Source organism: Chiloscyllium punctatum, chromosome 3 (genome assembly GCF_047496795.1).
Source record: "Chiloscyllium punctatum isolate Juve2018m chromosome 3, sChiPun1.3, whole genome shotgun sequence".
In the NCBI taxonomy this organism is placed as follows: domain Eukaryota; kingdom Metazoa; phylum Chordata; class Chondrichthyes; order Orectolobiformes; family Hemiscylliidae; genus Chiloscyllium; species Chiloscyllium punctatum.
In genome coordinates this window covers 13,521,080-13,545,229 of record NC_092741.1, presented here as the reverse complement: position 1 = coordinate 13,545,229, position 24,150 = coordinate 13,521,080, and the positions used below count along the sequence as shown (strand labels likewise).

Sequence of the window (24,150 nt, the reverse complement as noted above, 5' to 3'; positions counted from 1 at the left end):
TAGGCATGCTCTTTCGCTTGTAGCTTCTCCTGTGACGTTTCATCTCTGGATCTGGTTCCTCTGACTTGGACTCAGACATGGGCAGCATGCCTCTTCTGCCTAGACCATCTTAGGACAGTTTCCTCTTCTTCTGGTGGTAATGGTATCGAGGCTGCATCCATCTCAGACCGTGAGGTTTCCTTAATGCTATACAGAGGGGGAGCACCCACAGTTTCCAACTGTCTTTCTGAGGGGCCAGATATAGAGCCACAGTCATAGAGACATACAGCATGGAAACAGATCCTTAAGTCCATGCTAACATAATCCGAAACTAAACTACTATCACATGCCTGCTGACCCATGTCCTTCCAAATCTTTCCTATTCATGTACTTATCCAAATGTCATTTAAATGTTGTAATTGTTTCCATATTCACCACTTCCTTTGGAGGCTTATTCCACACACAAACCACCCTCTGTGGAAAAAAATTCCCTCCATGTCTTTTTTAAATCTCTCTCCTCTCACCTTAAAAAATTGTCCCCTAGTCTTGAAATTTCTCTTCTCAGAAAAAAGACACCTACCACTAATTCTATCTGTACCCCTCATGATTTTGAAAACTGCTATAAGATCAGTTCTCAACCTCCTACATTTCAGTGAAAGAAGTCTCAGCCTTTCTTTATAACTTAAATCTTCCATATCCAGCCACAATTTGGTTAATCTCTTCTCAACCCTCTCAAGTAGAATGAAATTCTTCCTACAATTGAGCAAACAGACTGGACACAGCAATCTAAAAGAGACCTCACCAATGTCCTATACAACCTCAACGTGACTTCCCAACTTCGGTACTCAAAGGACTGATCAATGAAGGCAAACATACTAAATGTACCTGAACCCCTTGATCCCTCCGTTCTATAACACTGCCCAAGATCCCACCATTAAATGTATAAGTCCTATCCCTGTTTGTTGTACCAAAACGCAATACCCCACTTTATCCAGACTGATTTCCATCTGTGATTTTTCAGTGCATTGACCCATTTGATCAAGATCTCTGTAATCTCAGAAAGTCTTCTTCTCTGTCTACTAATCCATTAATTTTGGTGTCGCCTGTAAACTTACTAACCATGCCTATGATATTCTCATTCAAATCATTTATTAGTGAGCAGCATGGTGGCTCAGTGATTAGCACTGTTGCCTCACAGCATCAGGGTCCCAAGTTCGATTACAGCCTCGAGCAATTGTCTGTGTGGAGTTTGCACATTCTCCCTGTGTCTGGGTGGGTTTCCTCTGGGTGCTCCGGCTTCCTCCCACAATCCAAAGATGTGCAGGTCAGGTGAATTGGCCATGCTAAATTGTCCATAGTGTTAGGTGCATTAGTCAGAGGGAAATGGGTCTGGGTGGGTTACTCTTCGGAGGGTCAATGTGGACTTGTTGAGCCGAAGGGCCTGTTTCCACACTGTAGAGAATTTAATCCTAAAGACAAACTAAAGAGGATCCAGAACTGATCTCTGTAGAACACCACTGATTACAGGCCACCAGTCCACCACCACTCTGTCTCCTGCCATTAAGTCAACTGCTGCCAGTTTATCTTCTTCCCAGGTATGAGAATATCAAGTTTAATCTGGTGGAGAGTCTTCTCCGCATAAGCAACTCTGCTGGAGCTTTTCCTCCAGTTGTACGAGGGGTGGTCCTATAATCGAGCAGGAACCAAGATGGTTTGGTGTTGGATAAAGCTATAGCCTGTTTCTTTAAGCCTGCTTTCAATACTTGGACTGCTCTTTCTACCAGACCATTGGACAATGGAGAATATGGAGCTATTTGAACATGCCAAATGCCATTTGACTTTAGAAAATGTTCAAATTCCCTGCTGATGAATGACATCCCATTGTCCATGACCAATACTTTCGGGAGTCCCTGTATCGCAAACGATGCTCATTCCTGAGCAATAGTAAACAGAGAAGACTGTCTGAGATTACAACGATGCACTTTGAATGTGCATCCACAATGACTCAAAGCACTGAGCCCATAAAAGGATTGACTCAGTCAATGTGTAACTGAGTCCAAGGTTTACCCAGTTATTTCCATATGGGTGTGCTGCTAGTGGCAATTCTTGTCCTTGTTGGCACTCTGGGCACCGGCCCACAGATGCAGCTATGTTGGCATCCAATCCTGGCCACCAGGCATAACTTCTTGCCAGCATTTTTATTTTGGAAATCCCTGGATGACTGTGGTGGAGCTCAGCCAGTATCTGGCAATGATCTTTACTAGAGACAATCACTCTTGCTCCCCATAGTAATGTGCCATACTGTACAATGATTGGTCTCACTGGGTCCAGAAAGGTTTCAAGCCTGATTGTGATGGTCCCTGTTTCCCCATTACCACCAGATGTAGGAAACTCACAACAAAGAACCCAAGGGAATTTAGACAACTGCCTCAGACTGTACAAGATGATCAGAGGTTAACTAAGGAGGAAGTACTAGATCAGCTTAAATAATATACATGCAAGGGTAAAGTTTAATCACACAGGCCAGGAGAAGCAGGTAAAGAGGTTAAAATATGAAGAAACACAGGATCCTCTTAGTCTGTAATGCTGAAGAATGAGGAGATATGTACTCCTGAGGGACTATTGCCAGAAAAGCTACTGGTAAACAGGAATTTATGGTGAGACAAAAAGCACTCAATTATCAAAAGTGAGGCTGGAGAGTCCAGAAAAGAGTGGAGAATTTGTGGTAGGAGTACTGGACAAACTCTCAGCTTCAGGAATACAATTTGCCCTTGCAAATGATATAACTGATTCACCGGCAGCTGTGCTGTCTACTCCAGTTGAAAAGCCAGTGGAGAGCAGGCAACTGAAGGATGTTAATCCAGGAATTTTCCCTGATCATGTGATCACAAGATCACAGGGACACAAGTTGAAGCAGGAGAGATCAAAAGGCAAAGATAAGGAAGATGACATCGCTTTATCCGAGACTTTCTTTTTGATCAGATAAGTGGGACAGAGCAGGAGTAACTAGTAAACATGCAAGCATCTTTAGCTCTGCTACGCTTGTTGAGTTACAGCAGAAAGATGAGATGTTAAAACAACTGTATCAAAGGCACATACAGAGAAGGAGAATGAATGCATCCCTATATGTTATTACTTAACAATTGATGTCTTAATAAGGAAATGGAGACCATCACACTTTCAAGAAAATAAGAAATGGACAGAGTTTCTTCAAAATAGTTTTGCCAGTAGGATATAGAAAGGAGGTGCTGCGAGTGGTGCATGAGCTACCACTTGGAGATCATTTAAGGGTGAGGAGAATACAGGCTAAAAAACAAAGACATGTTTACTGACCTGGACTACACAAGGATGTAGTTGAATTTTGCCAGACATGTCATACATGTCGGCTAATCGGAAAGCCACAGGCAGTATTAAAACCTGCACCTTTAATACCTATTCCAGCATTTGAGGAACCTTTCACAAGAGTCCTGATTATTTGTGTAGGTCCCCTACTTCAAACAAAAAGTGGGAATAAGTATTTATTAACAAAAATCGATGTGTCAACTAGATTTCCAGAGACAATCCCATTACGCAATATCACAGCTAAAAGGGTTGCAGAAGAATTATTTAATTTTTTTTACTAGATACGGACTACCAACAGAGATCCAGTGACATCAAGGATCAAGCGTCATAACCAAACTATTCAAGGAGGTTATGCATAATTTGTGAATAAATCCATTCAAATCTACTGCGTATCATCCAGAATCGCAGGGAGAACTAGAGAGATGGCATCAAACACAAAAGGCCATGTTGACGGCTTATGGTCAGGATAATCCAGAGGATTGGGATAAGGGAGTTCTGTTTGTATTGTCTGCAATCAGAGATGCACGGAATGAATCAACCAAAGTCAGTCCATTTGAATTACTTTTTGGGCATGAAGTAAGTGGATCGTTAAAACTGATTAAGGAGAAATTAATAAGTCAGAATTCAGAGACCACCACGTGTCAAATTTTAGAGAATGATTGAACAGAGCTGGACAGTTGGCTAGACAGCATTTAAAAGTATCACAGCATACAATGAAACAGAAATCACAAATTTACAATTTTGTGATTGGCGATAGGTATTGGTGTGACTTCCAGTAACAGGAGAGCCTTTAAAACCAAATTTAGTGGACCTTATCAAATGAAGAGGAAATTGAGTGAGGTGAACTACTTAATAAGGACTCCAGACAGTAAGAAATCTCACACTGTGTGTCATGTGATTATACTCAAAAGTTATTTTGATAGGGAAGGAAAATAAGAGGTGTTAATGATTACAGCACAGAACGAACAACCAAGTTCAGAAGATTCTGAATTGGACATTCCTCAAATCAAATTGGACAGTGAGAAAGTTGTCAAAAATTGGGATAAATTATTGAGTTACCTTCCACAAGAAAATCAAAATGACCTGAAAGAGTCATTACTATCACATGGAAAGATATGTGGAAATAAACTGGCAAGTACTAACCTAATTGTTCATGATATAGAGATAGGAGATGCTGTTCCGATTAAGTAACATCCTTATAGGCATAACCCTCTGAAGTTGGCATAGGTTCAGAAGGAGATAGAACGCATGCTCCAAATTGGCACAATCAAAGTGAGTTGCAGTGATTGAAGCTTACCCATCATCATAATGCCAAAGCCAAATGGTACCCAATGGTTATGTGTGAACTATTGCAAAGTCAACACCATTACAAAGACTGATGCATATCCAATTCCATGTTTGGAGGACTGTGTCAAAAAAGTGGGACAAGCAACTTACCTTTCTCAGTTGGACTTGCTCAGAGGCTACTGGCAAGTACCTCTGTCAGAGAGAGCAAAGGCGATTTCGGCTTTCGTAACGCCAAATGGACTATATCAGTTTAAAGTTATGACATTTGGCATAAAAATGCTCCAGCCACACTTCAGAGATTGGCTAATAAGGTCATTACCGGGTTACCCAACTGTGTGGTGTATATTGATGACCTGGTGATTTTTAGCCACTCAATGAAGGAACATTTACTGCATTTATCAGACTTGTTCAATCGATTTTGGAAGGCAGGCTTGGTGGTAAACGTAGATAAAAGTGAATTTGCCAAAGCCCAAGTCACCTTCCTGGGCCATGGACAAATGAACAAATGGACCCACGGGATGCAAAATGAAAGTAATTGGGGAATTTCCCACATCGTCGACGAGAAAAGCGGTACTACTGTTCCGGCGTTTGAGTGGATTTTACCAAAAGTTTGTGCCGAACTTTAGCAGTGTGGCTCTAACACTCACCGAATTGTTAAAAAAGGCAAGAAGTTTCATTGGACAGTAGACTGTCAAAAGGCATTTGATAGCCTAAAAACTGTGTTAACCACTGCCCCAGTATTAGCCATACTGGATTACATGAAGCTTTTCAAGGTGGTTATCGATGCCAGTGATGTGGGTGCCGGTGCGGTGCTCTTGCAGGAGGATGATGAGGGGATAGAAAGACCTATCGGGTATTTTTCCAGGAAGTTGAATGTTCATCAACAGAAATATTCAACAGTGGGGAAATAGATTTTAAGCTTGATGTTGGCATTACAACATTTCAGTGTTTATATTACCAGCGATGCATCTAAGACAATCGTATACACTGATCATAATCCATTGACATGTGTGGGAAAATTTCAGGACAAAAATGCCAGATTGTTTAGATGGAGCTTGTTGTTGCAGCCATTCAATTTGACAATTGTGCATGTGGCAGGTCATAAAAGTATGATTGCCGATGCATTATCAACACTTGAATGATATATGGAGGCATTCGGTGGCGGAGATGTCATGTTCTAAATTTCCATGTAGTTATGCATGTTTGCATGTTTAAAGTTAATATAGTGTATATGCATGTGTAGACTACTAACCGGGTTTTTGAAGGGTTTTTAAATGAAGCCATCTTTTGATGTTGACAGTGCATTTTTTAAGGGAGGAGGTGTCACAAAGCTGATCCCTTTTTTCAAAAAGCTGTTCCTTTTCTCAAGGAAACGGTGTCCTTGATTTTTTTCAGATAGGTCATAACCAGGTCTAGGCTCCGAGGTGACTAGTTTGGTACAGAGATGAAAAAGGATGTTGACAGGCCTTTTGTTTTTATGTAAACAGATGAGACTTCAGGCCAAAGTGGTCATGTTTTAGAAGTGACCTGTATAAAGAAAGGGGAGTGGTCAGCTCTCGAGCTGAGCAGTTCAGTCCAGAACTAGTTAGGAGTTCAGCTATTTGGAAACAGATTATCTCTCTCCTTCTGGCCTGTAAGCATTTGTTCCATTTTTACTGTTTTTTCTAAAGGGGTTTGCTTATTGGGATTGTTGTGTATATTTGGAACAGCATAATTAAGTCTAGTTTGGATAGACTGAGTTCTGTAGGAGTTCATTGTTCTGTTCTTTGTGTTTCATTGTGTAATTTTGTGAATAAATTTTTGTCTGTTTTAAAACCTGGTAATCAACCTAGCTAACTAACACTGGGTAATTTTCACTGTACACTTACCGAAACAAATTGCAAAGTTATGATCTGGGTTGCCTGCTTAAGAATGTTTTGAGTGGTCTGGTCTAGTCCATAACAAAGATCCCCCACAAATTGAAGGAAGAATATCACATTTTTTGTCACAGGAGCCTACAAACACACAGCCTCAACATTGAATCATTGAATTCACCAGTTTCCAAATCTCTCCACCCCCACTGCATTCCAAATCCAACCCTGCAACTCGATACAGTCCTCCTGACCTGAACTACCTATCCACCTTCCTTCCCACCTGTCTGCTCCACATTTCCCACCAACCTATCACAAGCACCTTCTACCTCCACCCATCTATCATCATTTCACCTACATTTCCCCTAGCCCCCTCCCCCATTTATTTCTCAGCCTCCTCCCCCTCCCAAGATGAAGAGTTATGTCCAAAACATCAACTCTCTTGCTCCTCAGATGCTGCCTGACCTGTAGTGCCTTTTCCAGCACCACACTTGATTGACCGTGATTAGTAAATTTGCAGATGACACTAAAATATGCAGTGCATTGGACAATAAGGAAGGTTATCAGAAATTGCAGCAGGACCTTGATCAGGTGGGAAGTAGGCTTGAGAAATGGCAAATGGAATTTAATACAGATAATTGTGAGGTCTTGCATTTTTCAAACTCAAAGCAAGATGGGAGTTTCATGGTGAATGGTAGGACCTTAAGGAGTGTGGTGGAACAGAGGGACCTTGGAGTTCAGGTGCACGGTTCACTGAAAGTGGAGTCACAGGTAGACAGGGCAGTGAAGAAGGCTTTTGGCACACTGGCCTTCATCAGTCAGGGCATTGAGGATAGAAATTGGAAAGTTTTGTTGCAGTTCTACAAGACTTTGGTAAGGCCGCCCTTGGATATTGTGTTCAGTTTTGGTCATCTTGCTGTAGGAAGGATGTTATTAAACTGGAAAGAGTACAGAAGAAATTTACAAGGATGTTGGCAGGACTCAAAGGACCGAGTTATTGTGAGAGGTTGGACATGATAGATTTTTTTTTGTTAGAGCATAGGAGACTAAAGGGGGCTTTTCATAGAAGTGTATAACATCATGAGAGGCATGGATAGGCAACCACCTGATGAAGGAGCAGTGCTCTGAAGGTTAGTGCTTCCAATTAATCCTGTTGGACTATAACCTGGTGTTGTGTGATTTGTAACTGAATGCACTCAGTCTTTTTCACAGGGTTGGGGAGTCAAGGAGTAGAGAGTATCAGTTTAAGGTAAGAGGGGAAAGAATAAATGGGAACCTGAAGGACAACGTTTTTACACAGAGGTATGCATATGGAATGAGCTGTCAGGAGAAGTAGTTGAAGTGGGTACATTAACAACATTTAAAAGGCATTTGGATGAATACATGGATAGGAAAGGTTTAGGAGAATATGGGCCAAGAGCAGGGAAATGGAGTTAGCATGGATGGATATTTTGGTCAGCATGGACCAGATTGGGCCGAAGAGCCTGTCTCCATGCTGTAGGACTCTATGACTCTATAACTCTATGAGTAGGAGGTAAGTTTAAATTATGATTGCTTTTCCCCTCTTAAGCCCAAGACAATGAAGCTTGATTTACTCTTTTCCTGTTTAATTCCCATTCATTGTTGAAGAAAGCCAAGGAGATTTCCTCAAACCTTGTTCTATTGAATTTCTATTTTAGAAATAAACCCACAGCAAAATCCCTGATAACATAGCCCATTTTTTCCCTAAACTCCATATTCTGACCTCACCGCATTATAGCCTTTGTTCAAAAGAGCTGAACTCCAGAGGTGAGGTGAAAGTGACAGTCCTTGACATCATGGCCACATTTTTCAAGTGTGTCATTAAGAAATTGGAATCAATTGCAATCGAGGGATGAACCCTCTGCTGACTGGAGTCATATCTGGCACAAAAGAAAATGGTTATGGCTATTGGAAGTCATCATTTCAGGCCCAAGATATCTCTGCAGGAGTTCCACAGCGTAGTGTCCTAGGCTAAACTATCTTTAGTTGCTCCAGCTTCTCATCAGGTAAGAAGTGGGAATGATTGCACAATGTTCAGCACTGTTCATGACTCCTCAGATACTGAAGCAGTCCATATCCAAATGCAACGAGACCTGGACAATATCAAGTTTTGAGCTGAACAGTGACACGCAACATTACTGCCACACAATTACCAAGCAATTACCACCTTCATCCAACAAGAGAGAATCTAACCATTAATGATTGACATTCAATGATGTTGCTATCACTGAATTTCCACTGTCAACATCCTGGAGGTTACCGTTGTCCAGAAACTCAATTGGACTGGCCATTTAAATACAGTGGCTACAAGAGCAGTTCGTTCAGTTACTAGGAATATTGCACTATTCCACCTGCTGACTCCCCAAAGTCTGTCCACCTGCTACAAGGCATGAGTCAGGAATGTGAAGGAATACTCCCCACATACTTACATGATTGCAGCTCCAACAACACTCAAGAGGCTTGACACCTTCAAAAGCAAAGCAGCCAACTAGTTTGGCATTATATCCACCAACATCCACACCTTCCACCACCAAAGTTCAGTAGCAGCAGTGTGTGCTATCTAGAAGAGTTTGTAGGGTTTGTTAAGGTGCATTAGATCACTAATGCTCCTTAACAAACCCATAACCTCCACTAACTAGAAGGTCAAGGGCAACAGGCAACCCTCAAGCCACTCATCACCCTTTCTTGGAAATATATCACCATTCTTTCAATGTCACTTGATCAACTGATTCTACAATTCTCTCTCTAACAACAATGTGAGTCTATGGAATGCAACAGTTCAAGAAGGCAGTTCATCACCACATTCTCAATGGCAACTAGGAATGGACAATAGATGCCGGCCCAACCAGTGATAGCCACATCCCATGAATGTGTTTTTAAAAATTCTCCTTCTTCAGCTGTCTGTCCAAATGCAGATCCAACACACAGCACGACAATCTCTGAACACAGATAAGGCATAGAGGTAAGACCCAAATCCAACCTACTAGAATGGGGGCAAACCACATGTTGTTAGTAATTTAATCTACAACTGCCTCCAGCCAACTCAACCAACTAGCCCCACAAGGAATCCAATTTGCTGTGCTAGCATTCACTATTACATGCATATTAATTTTTTTTATATTTGCATTTGTTAAATATTGCATTTTTAAAATATTTGCATCTCTAGACCATGAAGAATCGTAAACAAGCACACTTACCAATAAAAAAATTAATCCTTTCCGAATCAAAATTTTATACTGATAAAATATTTAATTTGAATACTTGCCTTTTTAGAAGTTGTAAAGAATGCCGTGAAGAAATAATTTGAGCAAAGGAGTTACTCATGAAGTCATTAAGCAAGTTCTAAAATATTTAAACAGAAAAAATAATTAGTTCTCATGATATTCAATTCTAAATGTTTTCGACAAGGTATTTATGATTTGCAACAAGCTGCCTCTAATTATTTAACTCAAAGTACATTCTATGAATGAAAAAAAAAGGAGGATGGCTAGGTTAGGAATGGCACATGAAGGCTTGAGATTCTTGAGACAATGGGACCAGTTCTAGTCAGAAAGTACCTATTCAAATGATATGAGTTGCACCTCAACAAACTGGGACCAATATCTTCATGGGAAAATTCTCTAGTCTGTTTGGAGTGTGTTGAAATTAAATATGCAAGGAGATGGGCACCAGCACATAGAAGATAAAAAAGGTATACACTTAATGGTAAGGTCCTAGGGGTGTTGCCGAACAAAGAGATCATGGAGTACATGTTCGTAGTTCATTGAAAATGGGAGTCACAGGTAGACAGGATAATGAAGAAGGTGTTTGGTATCATTGATAACTAAGTCAAAGTACTGTCTATCAAATAAGTCAATCAATGAATTGGACCTTTTGTCATAGAATCCCTACATTGTGGAAACAGGCCATTTAGCCCAATAAGACCACATCAACCCTCCAAAGAGTACCCACCCAATTCCATTCATTACCCTTTAATATACAATTACTCCTGACTAATGCACCTAACCTACACATCCCTGAGCATTATAGACCCTTCTTCAGGACTGGGGGTGGGTGTGGGGGGAGCTATAGACAAAGGGAGAGGCGTGGGCAGAGTGGTGAAGGGGGATAAGTGAAGACAGGTAGAGGGTACAATCAGTTTGGTCAATGGGAGAAGTGAATCCAGTAGGTGGCAGGGAGCAGTGGAAGGGAGGGCTTGGAAGGGAATCAAGGGATGGGGAGGGAGGTTATTTGAAATTGGAGAACTCAGTTGAGTCCTCCAAACTGTAGGGTGCCCAGGTGGAAGATAAGGTGTTGTTCGTCCAATACAGCTGTGGTTTATTTTGGCAATGGATGGTCATGTCAGAAAGGGAGTGGTTTGGGGAATTGAAATGGGCAGTGATTGGGCGGTCCAGTCGGCCCCTGTGGACACAGCTGAGATGCTCGATGAGATGTTTGTTGAGTTTACATTCAGTCTCCCCAATGTAGAGAAGACCACATCGGGAACACCTGATGCAGTTAACTTGGTTGGAAGACTAGCAGGTGAAACTCTGTCTCACCTGAAAGGATTGTTTGGGGCCCTGGATGAAGGTGGAGAAGTTGGTGTACCAGCAGGTTTTTCATCTTTTCAGATTGCTGGGGAAGGTATCTGGGGGTTCAGTGGCAGGGATGGCATAAACCAAGGACTATTGGAGGAAACGGGTCTTTGCAGAAGGCAGAGAGGGGTGTGGAAGGGGAAATGTTCTCGGCTGTGGGGTCTATTTGGAGTTGGCGGAAGTATTTGAGGATGATGCATTGGATGCGGAGACTGGTGCGGTGATAGATGAGGACAAGGGGTACTCTGTGTTTAATGCGTTGGGGGGGGTGTTTAGAGCAGTGGAACTGGGAATGGAGGTGGTGCAGCGGAGGGCTGTCTTGATGACAGAGGGAGGAAAAGCACATTGTTCAAAATAAGTGGACATCTGGGATGCTCGCGAGTGGAATGTCTCCTCGTCCAAGCAGATGTGGCGGTGGCGGAGGAATTGGGAAAATAGGATGGAGTTCTTGCAGGATACTGGGTGAGGGGAGGTGTAGTCCAGGTAGTTATGGGAGTCTGTGGGTTTGTATAGACAACTGTCTGGAGACTGCCGCCGGAGATGGAAATGGTGAGGTCAAGAAAGGGGAGGAAAGTGTCCGAGATGGAACAAGTGAATTTGAGGGTGGCATGGAAGTTGTAGTAAAGTCGATGAACTGCTCCAGTTCAGCCTGGCTAAGGACACTGCACCGATGCAGTTATTGATGTAACGGCGGAAAAGTCGGGGTATAGTGCCTGTGTAGATACTGAAGAGGGACTGTTCGATGTAGCCACAGACCGTCTCACTAACTGAAAGCCATTCTAAAAGCCTTCCTGGGTCTGTGTGAGCCCTGATCCTGTCCACTCCTGAATCTTTTGGCTCTTTTGAGAAAAAGACACCGATGGAGAACTCAATGTGTTTATAAACTGTCTTTCTTAAGGAGACATTCTGGCATCACTGTCCTAAAGTCTCTGCAAGAGAAGTAGGACACAATACATCTCTTAAAGAGCACAGTCATGTCACAGGAAGGAAAATGGCAGGGAAGAGAATTAGATCGGGCGAGAGAATTGAAGGTGGCAAGAGAATGGGAGGTTTCTGACACCCCTGCCAGGTCTTGATGGTTCCTCATCTGGGTCCTGGCCCACTCCCTTACCCCTGTTTACTGACATTTCCTTCTCTGCTGAGTCCCTCTCCACTCCACCCTGTCCCCATCCTGCATCTGGACCCCTGTCCTGGGTTCCAAACTATTCCCCACCTCCCCCAGGTTCCGATCACCCCACCTCAGGCGCTGAGCCCCTATCCTCTTCCCAGGTTCCAAACCCCCTCCTTCTGGATCCTGAGCCACATTGCTTGAAACCACTTAAACGCACATACATAATTTAAAGTGGTACATATGTGGAGAATATGTTTGTGAAAAATGTAAGTGTTCCTTCTGCAATAAGCTTGTAAAAAAAAATTGTGAAAAATATAAGGCTCAGTGCTGCAGAAACCACAATCAGAGGTCATAAGGCTCAGTGTGGGCTATAGGGGATGAAATGTTGCTTTATCAAGCACGTACACAACCACAAACAGGTCATAAGGCTCAGTGTGGGCTATAGGGGATGAAATGTTGCTTTAGCAAGCATGTATACAATCACAAACAGGTCATAATGCTCAGTGTGGGGAAGAAGTGTTGATCTAGAAAGCACGTACACAGCTTGCAGTGATGGGGGATGCACACTAACAATAGACCACAGAGGGATGTGGTGAAACGGTCAAGCTATGTGGTAAAACAGCCAAGTTAACACCTGCACTTTGTCACGTATAAGGCCAAATAAGGCAAGAAACAAACAAGATTAAGGGGCGACAGGCTTAGAGTAGTGGGAGAAGTAAACAGAGGAGGGATGAAGTGAGTAGCTTATGATAGGTTTGACGCTTTGCATGCTAAAGCCAATAAGCTAAAAGAGGAGTACCAAGAAACTCAGCTGAACTGTAAAACTTGCGATGTAACTTGTTGATCGGTGTGCCTGCTTGTCAGACACCCATTCTTATAAGAATGTTTCAATAAGTACCTGCTTCGGAATTTGACTCAGACTGAAATTATTGAAGAGTGAGAATCATTTCTCACACATAGCACCCATATGGTGATGTCAGTCAATTTAGCCTGATCTTTGGACTCTGCTAGGACCAAGCACACGTACAGACTGTGCCGACGTTCTGAGTGATTGAAGGACTCTTGATCCCATGAAACACTGGTCTCTTTTGACCTTCATATATGTCCAATTAGTCAAAGGACCTGGAGCATATTTACCGTGTAAACTGCTGGCACATGCTGCAGGTATAAAGCTGGTATGGCCTGATGCTGTACTCTGAAAATGTTCACCCATTTCATTATTCAGTGCTCTGATCCATGACTAGCTGCTTGCTGTCTCTCCATAGCTACTAGACTGAGTCTGCAGCTGTTGGTGAAGGAACCAAAAAGTGGGAAAAAAACATACTTGACCTTATCCTTACCAACCTGCTAGCTGCAGATGCACCTGTCCATTACATCTGTCATTAAGAGTGACTACTGCAAAATCCTTGTGAAGAATAGTTCTTCCTTCACATTGAAAATAAAGCTCCATCATGTTGCATGGCACTGTCACAGTGGTAAATGGGACGGAATAGGCCTAGTAACTCAAGACTGAGCTTCCGTGACGCACTGAGGGCCATCAACAGCAACGGAATTATATTCTGGGGTGACACAGTGGCTAAGTGGTTAGCTCTGCAGCCTCACAGCTTCAGGGACCTGGGTTCGATTCCAGCATTGTATAAATTTGCTCTGGTTTTCTCCCACAGTCCAAAGATGTGCAGGCCAGGTGAATTGGCAATGTTAAGTTGCCTATAATGTTAGGTGCATCAGTCAGAGGGAAATGGGTCCTGGGCGGTTACTCTTCAGAAGATTGGTGTGGACTTGTTGGGTTGAAGGGCCTGTTTCCACACTGTAGGGAATCTAATCTAATCTAATCTTCTACTGCAATCGCATGGCCTGGCATATCCCCCCACTCACCCATTACCATCAAGTCTGGGAATCAACCCTGGTTCAATGGGTACTGTAGGAGGTAATGCCAGGAGCAGTATCAAGCAGACCTAAAAATGAGGTCTGTTGACCTAGTGAAGCTACTAAGCATTTGTATTTGTGTGTCAAATAGCATAAGCAGCAAGTGACAGACAGAGCTAAGTGATTCCACAACCAATGGATCAGATCTAAGCTCTGCAGTCGTGCCACAGCCAGTGGCACAATTAAAGAAAATACTAGAGAAAGAAGCTCCACAAATATCCCCATCCTCAAAGATGGAGATGCACAACACATCGGTGCAAAAGAGAAGGCTGAAACACTTTCATCAATCTTCAGCCAAAAGTACCAGATGATCCATCTCAGCCTCCTCCAGTAGTCTCAGCATTAAAGATGTCAGCTTCAGCCAATTTGATTCACTCCACGTGAGAGCATAAAATGGTTGGAGGCACTGAATACTGTAAAGTCTATGGGCCTGACAATATTCCAGTCATAATAGGAATACTTGTGCTCCAGAACTTGTCACTCCCCTAGCCAAGATCTTCTAGTAGTTATAACAACTACTCACAATGTAGAAAATTGTCCAGGTATGTCCTGTACATAAAAAAAAGGGCAAATCCAACCCAGCAAATTCCCACCCCCACCAATCTATTCTCAATCATCAATAAAGTGATGGAAGGTGTCATCAATAGTGCTATCAAGCAGCATCTGCTCAGCAATGACCTGCTTAATGATACCCAGTTTAGGTTCCACCAGGGCCAAGTAGCTCCTGACCTCATTACAGCCTTGGTTCAAGCATGGACAAAAGAGGGGAGGGGAGAGGGACAGGCCTTTACATCAAGACAGCACTCAACTGAGTGTGGTGTCAAGGAGTCCAATCAAAACTGGGATCAATGGGTTTCAAGGGAAAAACTCGCCGGTGACTGGAGTCATATCTGACACATAGGAAAATGCTTGTGGTTGTAAGAGGTCAGAAATCTCAACATTTCTGCAGGAATTCCTCAGAGTACTGTCCTAGGTCCAAGATTCTTCAGCTGCTTCATTAATGGCCTTCCATTCATTATAAGGTCAGAAGTGGGGGTGTTCGCTGAAGACTATACAATGTTTAGCACCACTCATTACTCATCAGACACTGAAGTAGTTCATGTTTAAATGCAATAAGATCTATACAATATTCATGCTTAATAATAAATGGCAAGTTAAATTCGCACCACACAAATGCCAGGCAATAGCCATCTCCAATCAGAGACAATACACCACCCCTTGATATTCAATCACTAATTCCACCACTCTCAACATCCTTGAGATTACCACTGGCCAGAAATTCAACAAGACTCACCAAAACACAATGGCTACAAGTGCAGGTAAGGGAGTACTGCAATGAGTAACTCACCTTCTAACTTCCCATAATCTGTTCATTATCTATAAAGTATAAATTAGGAATATTCATGGAATATTCCACATTTGCCTGGATGGTTGCAGCTCCAACAACGATCAAGAAGTTTGACACCATTCAGGACAAAGCAGCCCACTTGGTTGGCACTATATCTACAAATATCCTTCGCCACCAATGCTCAGTAGCAGAATGTGTACTATCTACAAGATACAATTCAGAAATTCAGCTTGGATCCTTAGGCAGCACTTTCCAAACCCACAACCACTTCCACCTAGAAGCACGGGTGCAGCAGATACATAGGGACACCACTACTTTCAAGTTCTCCTCCAAGCCACTCACTATCTTAACTTGGAAATACATCACCATTTCTTCATTGTCATTGGCACAAAATTCTGGAATTGCCTCCCCAATGGCAATCTGTCCCTATGGGTCAATACAAAGCACATGGAAAGGATGGCAGGCTGTGCTAAAACAAATAGTAAGATGTTCTTCAAATATGTTAAGAATGAAGCATTGGTGAAGGATAGAATGGGGACCATGAGGAAAAAGCAGAGTAAATGGAACACAAAAGCAAAGGTTATGGCAGAGGAAGGGCGGCACGGTGGCACAGTGGTTAGCACTGCTGCCTCACAGCGCCAGGGACCTGGGGTTCAATTCCCGCCTTGGGTGACTGTCTGTGTGGAGTTTGCACATTCTCCCCATGTCTGCGTTGGTTTCCTCCAGGTGCTCCGGTTTCCTCCCACAGTCCAAAAGATGTGCAGGTTAGGTGAATTGGCTATGCTAAATTGCCCGTAGTGTTATGTATAGGGGAATGGGTCTAGGTGGGTTGCTCTTCGGAAGGTTGGTGTGGACTTGTTAGGCCAAAGGGCCTGTTTCCACACTGTAAGTAATCTAATCTAATTAAATTAATATTTTTCTTCTGCCTTTATCCAACTGAAGGATGGTGACAATGGCCCAATTGGAAGTGTGGGTGTTGAGCAACTGAGTAGTACAGTGATCAATAAAAAAAAGGTATTAACAAGGTTGGCAGCACTCCAGGTAAAGAAGCTGCCAGGCTTGGATGGGATGAATCTGAAATTGCTAAGAAGTAAAGAAGCAAACTTTGGAGCTATTAATAGAAATTTTCAGGTCTCTTTGAACTAAGAGTTACTCTTGAGGGATTGGAGGATTGCAAATGTGACACTGTTGTTGAAGGAAGTGGCAAAGGATAACCCAGGAAACTACAGACCTGTCAGCTTGACATCAATAGTGCAAACCCTGATCGAGGCCATAATACAGGATAAGATAAATATACACTTAAAGAGTAAAAGCAAATTCTAGACAGTCAATATGGCTTTGTCAAGTGCAGGATATGTCTGACAAATTTAACTATGTTCTTTGACAAAGTGACATGGGCAATGAGGTTAGTGCTATGGATGTTGCAAACTTTGACTTCCAGAAAGTATTTGATACAGTGTCACATTGAAAATTGGTGAGCAAATTAAAAATGTTTAGGATTTATGGATATTTGGCAACATGGCTAAACAAGAGAAAATAGAGGAAGGTAAAGATGGGAATGTCTCAGATTGGATTCAAGTTGAAAGTGGCATCCCCCAAGGATCGGTATCTGGACCCTTAATTTGTCTGATTTATATAAACGATTTGGAGGTGAGTGTTGAGGACAGTATCTCTAAGTTTGCAGGTAACACTGTGATGGTAATGTGCCTTGAAGAGAAATGTGTTTTGTACTGTTTCTCTTGCTGAGTTCTCCCTTGGTATTTCTTTTTTTAAGCCTGTAGTAAATTATCTTTACTATCTTCAAAGAGATCTCCTTTTCCCTTACCACCTGAGGATTTCTATTCTCCCTAATTTCCATCCCTCACAGATTGAAATTGATGTCGGAAGCCAAACTTTGATTTATAACTAACTCATAATCATCTGTCATTTCTGATGATAATCTTGCAGTTTTAACTCTCCTCTTCACATGAGTTCTCACTAATTCAGGAAGGGAATTTTTGAATTCCTCCAATATATCAGTCTCTCTAATAGCATCATATATCTGATCCATTTTCAATGCCCTTATCCACCCACCAAAAGTTACTTTGTTTGATCCTTTCAAATTCTACATACATTTGACCAGGTTCCCTCCTTAGATTCCTAAAATGGTGCTTGTAGGCTTCTGGCAGTAGTTCATACATTCTTTAAGATGGCTTTTTTCACCTTATCATACTCCCCAGATCCCTCCTCTGATATTGACACAAATACTTCATTAGCTCTACTTACCAACTTTGCTTGAATCAATAATACCTGACGGCTGTGCTCCAAAAGTTTATATGATTTCAAATAAACCTGTTGAACTATAACCTGGTGTCGTGTGACTTCTGACTAATACAACATAGTCAGTAGCCATTTCATTTGTCAAGTCACTTTCTCAAATTAAATGAAAAAGGTTTTTACATCCTTCTCATCAAATCTTTACAACACTTGAACTGATTTAAACCCATATCCCCATCAGACCTTTGGCTACAATGTGTTTGCTCTTCACTGCCCTCATCATTACTCCCATCTTTTACCTTTATCTCTGCTATTTCAGGTCATCTTTCATTTTTCAGTTTCAACTTCTGAAATTCAAAATCCTTTTATGCCTTTCTTCTGCCAGGATTATTCTTTCTTCCTTTTCCTTCTGTTTTCAATCGTAACTCAAACTTCCTCATTTTCTTTTTATATTCATGCTGTTTTAATTCTTTTTTTGATTAGATACCCTACAATATGGAAACAGGCCCTTCGGTCCAACAAAAACACACCGAACCTCAGAAGAGTAACCCACCCAGACCCATTCCCCTACCATATATTTACCCCTAATGCAGCTAACACTATGGGCAATTTAGAATGGCCAATCCACCTAACCTGCACATCTTTGGACTGTGGGAGGAAACTGGAGCACCTGGAGGAAACACACGCAGACACAGGGAGAATATGCAAACACCACACAGACATTCATCCGAGGCAGGAATCAAACCCTTGATCTTGGTGCTGTGAGGCAACAGTGCCAACCACTGAGTCACTGTGCTGTCCCTTTGTTTTTTGTTCTGTTGCAATTATCTCTATCTTTTGCTTTTGCCTGTCTTTTTCCTTTGCCATTGCCTCTAATTTAAGCTGCTTCATTTTCAATGAATTTTAGCCATTTTTAATTACTCCAATTATATTCCTGGCAATCTTAAGTGCTGAGCTATTACTACAATTATCTGCCCTTTTGTTCCTGACACAGGCAACTCCAACTTCAGCTTGCCTGCAAATTGCAAACGTTTTGCTTTAATCACCTTCTGTATCACTCCAAACGACTTCTTCCATACCCAAAAAAACTCTTAGTCAATGAAAGAGCCACTATTACATAAGGCACACTTAATTTAAGCCAAACAAATGCAACACCCAAAGACATCAATACTTACCACTCACTGTCTTTGAGCCCAATAATCCTAAACCAAACCTAAATTTAGAGATTTTGATCCTGGACATGAGCACCGAATATTGTGATGGGCCAGACCAACACCCCTTTCCCGCCCTCCCCCAACACCCAAAATATAGTAATGAGTTAGCTGAGACCCTAACTTTTATATTTAAAAGCATGTGTAAAGTGCTCTGTTCCAGTTGTGTTTCGCACGGCCCATCACTAGGCTTTAATCAAAACGTTCTTTATTCTTACAACACAACTGAAATTAAAAAAGGAAGAATTGACACAACTTTAATACTATTGAAATATTTCACAAGATAATATATTACTTAACCAACACTAATCAACAATTGTTCTGATATAGGCAGCATCCCACAAACACACCATTGGCAAGGCAATTTAGCAAAAACAGTTTTATTCTCAGGTGTTGTCTTTCTCTAGGGTCAACTGAAAGAAACCTTTTGATTTTTAAGAAGAAGCCTCACTGCTAAGATTCTAGCAGCAGAGAACACAAATTTTTAGCTTGGCAGCCAGCAACTAAATGAAAGCAAAACTAAAAAACCTTCCTGAGTCTATGTGAGCCATGACCCTGCCCATTCATGATTCTTTTGAATCACTTTAATTGAAATACCCATGGAGAATCAAAAGTTGTTTCCCAATCATCTGTGTGAAGAAGACATCTCGATACCACTCTGGCAACCCTCTCTGCAAGAGAAACATCACACAACACATCTGATTTGACTTGATTTGATTTATTTTATTGCCACGTGTACCTAAGTATAGTGAAAAGCTTTGCTTATGAGCAGTACAGGCAGATCACAGTAAGCAAGGACATACAGACCATAGGATGAGAAAAAAACTTAGACAGAGGCATACAAGTTACACCTCACAGGGCATGCATGAGGCAAGATCAATATTATGACCACATGGCATTATTTGAAATTAGAGAATCCATTCATCAGTCTAATAACGGCCAGGAACAAGCTGTTCCTGAACCTGCCAGTGCATGTGTTCAAGCTTCTGTATCTTCTACCTCACAGAAGAGGTTGTAGAAGAGCATTACGAGGGCGCAATGGGTCTTTGATGATTTTAGCAGTCTTTCCATGGCAGCGATGGAAGGCTGGAGTCAATGGATGGAAGGCTGGTTTTTGTGATGATCTGAGCTGTGCACACAACCTTGTGTAGTTTCTTAAAGTCCTGGCAGAGCAGTTGCCACACCACGCCATTATGCACCCAGACAGTATGCTTTCAAAGGTTATTCTGTATACATTGGAGAGGGTCCTTATGACATGCCAAATTTCCTAGATGCCTCAGGAAGAAGAGGCATTGTTATGCCTTCTTGACTGTCGCATCTATGTGGGAAGTCAAGGACAGGTCGTTGGTTTTCATCACTCCTAGGAACTTGATGCTCTCCACCCTCTCAACTCAACTCTGTTGATGTAGGTGGGGGCATGTTCTCCTTTCTTCCGGTTTCAACATTTTGCAAACGTTGAAAGTGAGGTTGTTCTCTCAGCACCATGTTACCAAGCCCCTCCATCTTCTTTATGTATTCTGACTCATCATTGTTAGATATCAACCCTACTACAATGCTCATAAGCAAATTTGGTGATAGTATTTGTTCAGAATTTGGCTATACAGTCCTGGGTGTACAAGGAGTAGAGGAGGGGGCTGAGGACGGATCCTTTGGGTGCTCCAGTGTTGAGTGCTTGAGTGGAGGAGGTGCAATTGTCTATCTTCACTGATTACAGACTGTGGGTCAGAATGCTGTGGATCTAGTTGCAGAGGGTAGAGCCAAGACAAAGATTTCAGAGTTTTGAGATCAGTCTGAAGGTGATAATGGTGTTGAAGGCAGACCTTTCATTGATGAGCAAGAGTCTGATGTAGGTGTCCTTGTTGTTCAGATGTTCCAGGGATGAGTGGAGGGCTAGGGAAATGGCATCCGCTGTGGACCTGTTGCATTGTTAGGCAAATTGTAGGGGTTCAAGGCAGGTTGGAAGACTCAACTTGATGTGTGCCATGACCAGCCTCTCAAAGCACTTCATGATTATTGAGGTCTCCATTGCTATCTCCATAGCAGCCCTCTAAAGTAATCACTTCCAAATATATATTCAGCTCTTTTGAAACCTGTAATGGAATCTGTGTCTACCACTCTCCTAGGACTACCTGAGTAGCTCTTTTAGGAACTAGTACCGGCATGATGGGTTGAATAGCCTCCTTCTTACAGAGGATTAGTAAGAAGGAAATACGCAGAGAAAAAATGAGGTACGAAGGTAAACTGGCCAAGAATATAAAGGAGGATAGTAAAAGCTTTTTTAGGTATGTCCAAGGCAAAAAAATGGTTAGGACAAAAATTGGGCCCTTGAAGACAGAAGCAGGGGAATATATTACTGGGAACGAAGAAATGGCAGAGGAATTAAATGGGTACTTCAGATCTGTGTTCACTGGGGAAGACACAAGCAATCTCCCTGAGGTAACAGTGGCTGAAGGACCTGAACTTAAGGGAATTTCTATTTGCCAGGATTTGGTGTTGGAGAGACTGTTAGGTCTGAAGGTTGATAAGTCTCCGGGACCTGATGGCCTGCATCCCAGGGTACTAAAGGAGGTGGCTCGGGAAATCGTGGATGCGCTGGTGATTATTTTCCAGAGTTCAATAGAATCGGGGTCGGTTCCTGAGGATTGGAGGGCGGCTAATGTTGTGCCACTTTTTAAGAAGGGTGGGCGGGAGAAAGCAGGAAATTATAGACCAGTTAGTCTGACCTCAGTGGTGGGAAAGATGCTGGAGTCTATTATAAAGGATGAAATTACGGCACATCTGGATAATAGTAACAGGATAGGACAGAGTCAGCATGGATTTATGAAGGGGAAATCATGCTTGACTAATCTTCTTGAATTTTTTGAGGATGTAACTCGGAAGATGGACGAGGGAGATCCAGTGGATGTAGTGTACCTGGACTTTCAGAAAGCTTTTGATAAAGTCCCACACAAGAGGTTAGTGAGTAAAATTAGGGCGCACGGGATTGGGGGCAAAGTACTAGATTGGATAGAGAATTGGTTGGCTAATAGGAAACAAAGGGTAGTGATTAACGGCTCCATTTCGAAATGGCAGGCAGTGACCAGTGGGGTACCGCAGGGATCCGTGCTGGGACCGCAGCTTTTTACAATATATGTAAATGATATAGAAGATGGTATCAGCAATAACATTAGCAAATTTGCTGATGACACAAAGCTAGGTGGTAGGGTGAAATGTGATGAGGATGTTAGGGGATTACAGGGTGACCTGGACAAGTTAGGTGAGTGGGCAGATGCATGGCAGATGCAGTTTAATGTGGATAAATGTCTGGTTATCCACTTTGGTGGCAAGAACAGGAAGGCAGATTACTACCTCAATGGTATCAAATTAGGTAAAGGGGCTGTTCAGAGAGATCTGGGTGTTCTTGTCCACCAGTCAATGAAGGCAAGCATGCAGGTACAGCAGGTCGTGAAGAAGGCTAATAGCATGCTGGCCTTCATAACAAGAGGGATTGAGTATAGAAGCAAAGAGGTGCTTCTGCAGCTGTACAGGGCCCTGGTGAGACCACACCTGGAGTACTGTGTACAGTTCTGGTCTCCAAATTTGAGGAAAGACATTCTGGCTATTGAGGGAGTGCAGCGTAGGTTCACGAGGTCAATTCCTGGAATGGCAGGATTGCCTTACACGGAAAGACTGAAGCGACTGGGCTTGTATACTCTTGAGTTTAGAAGACTGAGAGGGGATCTGATTGAAACGTATAGGATTATGAAAGGACTGGACACTCTGGCAGGAGGGAACATATTTCCGTTGATGGGGGAGTGCCGAACCAGAGGACACAACTTAAAAATACGGGGTAGACCATTTAGGACAGAGATGAGGAGAAACTACTTCACCCAGAGAGTGGTGGCTGTGTGGAATGCTCTGCCCCAGAGGGCAGTGGAGGCCCAGTCTCTGGATTCTTTTAAGAAAGAATTGGATAGAGCTCTTAAAGATAGTGGAGTCAAGGGGTATGGAGATAAGGCTGGAACAGGATACTGATTAGGAATGATCAGCCATGATCATATTGAATGGCGGTGCAGGCTCGAAGGGCAGAATGGCCTACTCCTGCATCTATTGTCTATTGTCTATTGTCTATTGTCTTTTGTACTGTAAATTCTATGATGCTACATGTTAAGGAATAAAATTGTGCAATCACATTGCTCGCTGTAGCCAATGGCCCACCAGTTAGTGGAAAGGATATAGGGGAACAAATTTGCAGGGAAATTACAGAGAAATGCCAAAATTATACATCCTGCTCCTCAAATGCTGCTTGACCTACTGTGCTTTTCCAGCAACACACTCTCAACATTATACAGCAGTTATAATGGAGACTTCAATTAATCAAATATAGACTGGATTCTGGTCGTGCAAAGGGCAGCGAGGGGCAAGTGTTCAAGAGTTTCCTACAGTATTGTATGCGCAGTCCAATAAAGAAGGAGGCATTGTTGAGCCTGGTCCTTGAAAATAGGGTGAGCCAAGTGGATCAGCTGTCAATGGATTATGATTCGGAAGACAACGATCATTATATCAGGATGGTGTTGGAGAATATGCAAAGGAGAAATTGGCAGAAGTGCACCAGATTGTATTGCCAGTAGCATACAGGCAGGAGGTATTCTGGGTAGGACATGAATTACCTATAGGAGGTCATATAGGTGTGAAGAAGACTCAGGCTAAGAAACAAAAGCACTACAATTTGGCCTGGACTGCACAAGGAAGTGGTTGAATTTTGCATTCCTGTAAAATGTGCCAGAGGTTAGGAGAACCACCGGAGAAACATATCAAAGTAATTTAAATAACGAGGAATTCCTTTAAGAATGGGATAGAATAGTGTCCCAGAGATGTTCTCTGAAGTGCTATGTGAGTAAGTGACCAGTCTCCCCAATGTAGAGGATACCGCGTCGGGAGAAATGGATACAGTAAATGACATGTATGGAAATGCAGGTAAAGCTTTGATGGATGTGGAGGGCTCCTTTGCAGCCTTGGATGGAGGTGAGAGGGGAGGTGTGGGCACAGGTTTTGCAATTCCTGCGATGGCACAGGAAGGTGCCAGGAGGGGAGGATGGGCTATTAGGGGCGTGGACCTGACCAGGTAGTCACGGAGGGAACAGTCTTTACGGAAAGTGGTTAGGGATGGGGAGGGAAATATATATCTCTGGTGGTGGGGTCTGTTTGTAGGTGGCGGAAATGTCAGTGGATGATGCCATCTATACGGAGGTTGTTGGGGTGGAAG

At 42.5% G+C, this 24,150-nt stretch overlaps 1 protein-coding gene across 1 annotated transcript in view; it reads right to left on the bottom strand.

Annotated features, from left to right (window-relative positions):
- The window catches only part of LOC140453945 (dynein axonemal heavy chain 8-like), a 1,117,430-nt gene that overhangs the window by 886,996 nt on the left and 206,284 nt on the right, over nt 1–24,150 (bottom strand). The window contains exon 12 of the mRNA XM_072548819.1: nt 9,745–9,821. Within this exon, the coding sequence (XP_072404920.1) occupies nt 9,745–9,821 (77 nt within the window). The remainder of the gene's footprint in view (nt 1–9,744; nt 9,822–24,150) is intronic.